This window comes from Anneissia japonica, unplaced genomic scaffold (genome assembly GCF_011630105.1).
Source record: "Anneissia japonica isolate Jap-2015-1 unplaced genomic scaffold, ASM1163010v1 scaffold1489_len2284818_cov182, whole genome shotgun sequence".
NCBI lineage: Eukaryota > Metazoa > Echinodermata > Crinoidea > Comatulida > Comatulidae > Anneissia > Anneissia japonica.
Genome location: NW_022698455.1, coordinates 2,220,377 through 2,223,611, shown reverse-complemented (window position 1 = coordinate 2,223,611; position 3,235 = coordinate 2,220,377). Strand labels below are relative to the sequence as shown.

At 39.4% G+C, this 3,235-nt stretch overlaps 1 protein-coding gene across 1 annotated transcript in view; it reads left to right on the top strand.

Annotated features, from left to right (window-relative positions):
* LOC117102633 (protein Skeletor, isoforms B/C-like) overlaps nucleotides 1-3,235 on the top strand; it is a 29,424-nt gene that overhangs the window by 9,615 nt on the left and 16,574 nt on the right. The window contains exons 7-10 of the mRNA XM_033243015.1: nucleotides 20-87; nucleotides 227-401; nucleotides 1,807-2,076; nucleotides 2,885-3,104. Of these exons, the coding sequence (XP_033098906.1) occupies nucleotides 20-87; nucleotides 227-401; nucleotides 1,807-2,076; nucleotides 2,885-3,104 (733 nt within the window). The remainder of the gene's footprint in view (nucleotides 1-19; nucleotides 88-226; nucleotides 402-1,806; nucleotides 2,077-2,884; nucleotides 3,105-3,235) is intronic.

The window sequence follows — 3,235 nt, the reverse complement described above, 5'->3', positions numbered from 1 at the left end:
GGGTGTGTGTGTCTTAAAGCTGGCAAAAATATCAAATTCAATTATTATATGTATTTCGGGGAGATTACCTACCCCTAATCGGAAGATGTATACGATTATAAAATTGAAATAAATAATTATGATAAAATAATAATCATTATTATGGTATTCATGGTATTGCGAATACCAGTACGGTATAATTGATGTTGTAAAAACCATTGAAAACAATATGCATTTTTGTTTTTAGTAAAACTACTATACTTAGACGATTCAACGGCGAAGATATAACTATTAAATTTGATGGTGAACTGACAGTCTTTGATATCAATTACATCGGTCTGTGGTGTGAATCAGCCACACAAGACTTCGGGCACGTCGATATACCAAATATGCCAGCAGTTATACCAAGTATAATAACTGAGGTAATATGAAATAGCACTGCATGTAATTAATCAACCAAATAATCAATTGAGTATTCATCCAATCAACGGATATCCAATATAATTACCAATACAGTACACCGGTACTTAGATGTGTAGTACAATCGTATCATATTGTTTTATTGAAAACACATCGCATTTTCCAGAAAACTCATTCTAACCCCATTTCTATAATCAAAAAATTAATTTCTGGACCCCTACTTTTTTTCAGGACCCGAGAGCTGAAATTGTTTTGTTACAATGTGAAAATTAGTCAGGAAAGCTCATTTCCCGCCATCTAGAAATCAAAATTCTTTTCTGGGGAGGACCCGCGACCCCCTTGCTTTTTTGGGGTTTATCGATTAATGGCACAAAAAGAATACGTATGCAACTACTCAATCATCGAGACTGAGCCCACTCACTTAACGTTAACCCCCACCACTATCCCCGCCCCATATCAATACTCCTTCATTTGATTTTCCACTGCTTATAGTGCAGTAAATCAGAGGTGGGAATAAAATGGGTCGGAGGGCAAAAATGAGTTTTTGATTTAACACCAATGGCTGCAAACAAAATTATTGCCATATTACCAGTGCGGTTTAAAAAACCTTCATTCACTGCATTTATACCACTTTATGCTCAATTTTAATACAGTATTACTTTTTGCAGATGATCAGGTGTAGGGTCGTGAAAAACAAGGTGTTTTGTAACCAAAGATGGTTGGTGGGCTGTACACATGATTCGTTTTCTCGGGCAGCATAACTATAACTGTCGGGCCGCATGCGTCCCGCGAGCCGCGCTTTACTCATCTGTGCCATAAATCAACCGACCGATTAATCAATCAAAGAATCAACCAATCAACCGATTTGAAAAGAATTAGAAGAATAATTGTTGGTTTAGTTCTTAAGCTGACCATACTTCCACCCGTCGGAAGAAAAACCACAATTCGTCCTGGAGAAAAAAAAAATATATGTATTTTGTACATATTAGTGGACTCTAAAATCGATTAAATAAGCCTAAATTGTCAAAATTTTCGGGGGATTCACCCCCTGGACCACTTTCGAAACATTTTAAGCGACGCTCGACCACACCCACTTTGCTCTGGGTTGGGGCATCGCCGATGCTCGTCACACTGCTTGTACCCTTGGTGGGCAAGACACTATCTCTGCATTTTCCCCTCTTCGCCCAGGATATAAATGGGTACCTGGTAGGAGGTGAATGATTCGGAAATGAAATTAGTAGTGCTGATTACAAGCATAATTAGAAATACTCCTCAGGGAGCGGGGGAGGTTGCACGTTTTTTTATGATTGATTCTGTATTCAATGTAATGAGCAGTTTTCTGTGAGCGCTATATAAATAATATTAAATAAAATAAATAGCATTAATGCATCTATTTCACTATTTCAGCCTCCACCAACGCAGGCACCAACACCGACACCACCACCACCTTTTGATAACTGTGAACCGTTGAGTGATACTTTCCAAGTGTTGTGGCAGATTCGAGATCAGTCCATTGATATCGAGCTGAGGGGGCTAATTCCTATGAATAATTACATGTCATTCGGTTTAAGTGGCGCAACTGATCGGACTTCTATGGTTGGTTCTGACGTCGTAGTTGCTTGGTTAAATGGACCAGAAGCTAAAGCTGTAGATTACGATTTGAATGCATATTCTCAGGTAGGTTTAGAATCTGTATTTTTCACTTCAAAGGTAACGGTTTTTGCAGTGGCTGCGTCTCAGACTTGAAGTAGGGAGTCAGAATCCTATCCTGTGAACCTGTACCCATCCTTAGGCAAAGTATTTCTTCGATGTTGAGCTTCATGAGTAAATGTGGATATATGCCACTTCGATTCTAAGTAAACCGATGCCAGCTATTCCCGTCTGTCAGGGGCTTTAAGGACCGGGCCAGTACACCGGGGTAACGTCATCCTACTCTACTCGTCCTCGACAACAACAACAACAACAAAATTCGTCTGGGAGAAAAAAAATTATATGTATTTTCTACATATTAATAGAATCTAAAATCGAAAATTAAATAAGCCTTTGAAACCCCTAAATTTTCAAAAATTTTCGCAGCTTCTCCCCCTAGACCACATTCACAATCATTTAATCGAAGCTCCACCACACCCACTTTGCTTTTCGTCGGGGACCTCGACCCCCGCCCCCTTCGGGCAAATCCTGGCGCCACCCCTGTTCTACAAGTAAGCCAATTTTGTACACTGGCCTACAGTTATAGTTCTTATCCAAGAAGACTTGTCTCACCACCATACCTTTAGCAGAACGCGTGTTGCTCGAACAAGCGCCGATTTATGGAGGAGTTTGCGGCGACACTGCTTTAAACCGGTCGGCCATTCGGACTCGCCATGTTGCTATCACATCAACCACTAACATCAGACTGCAAGTCCCAATATTCTGTGAATAAATAAATGTATTTAACAGTAATAGAGAAAAATTAATCTTTATTGTTTCTGTAATGATATTTCAGTGTTCAGGTGGTAGTGGTGCATGCCCTGATACGGAATCGTCAACTCCTGGAACAGATAGTGTCACCGACATAGCAGGCTCGTTTTCAGATGGTGTTACATCTATTAAATACACCAGACTACTAAACACAGGTAAAGATTTTTTTAGGGGGCTCAGTGGGGATCCAATGTGTTTTGAAAAAAGTGCTCTTCCCCCAGCAGTTTTTAAAAATACTTTTGGATAAATTTGGTATTGATTTTATAATTAAACTTTGATAACAATATCAGTTTTGATGTCTGTGGCGTCCCATATACCTCTTTGCGACTTCAAAGTATGAGGCCTACTAACATATTAACTAAAGTAAGAATTGCAG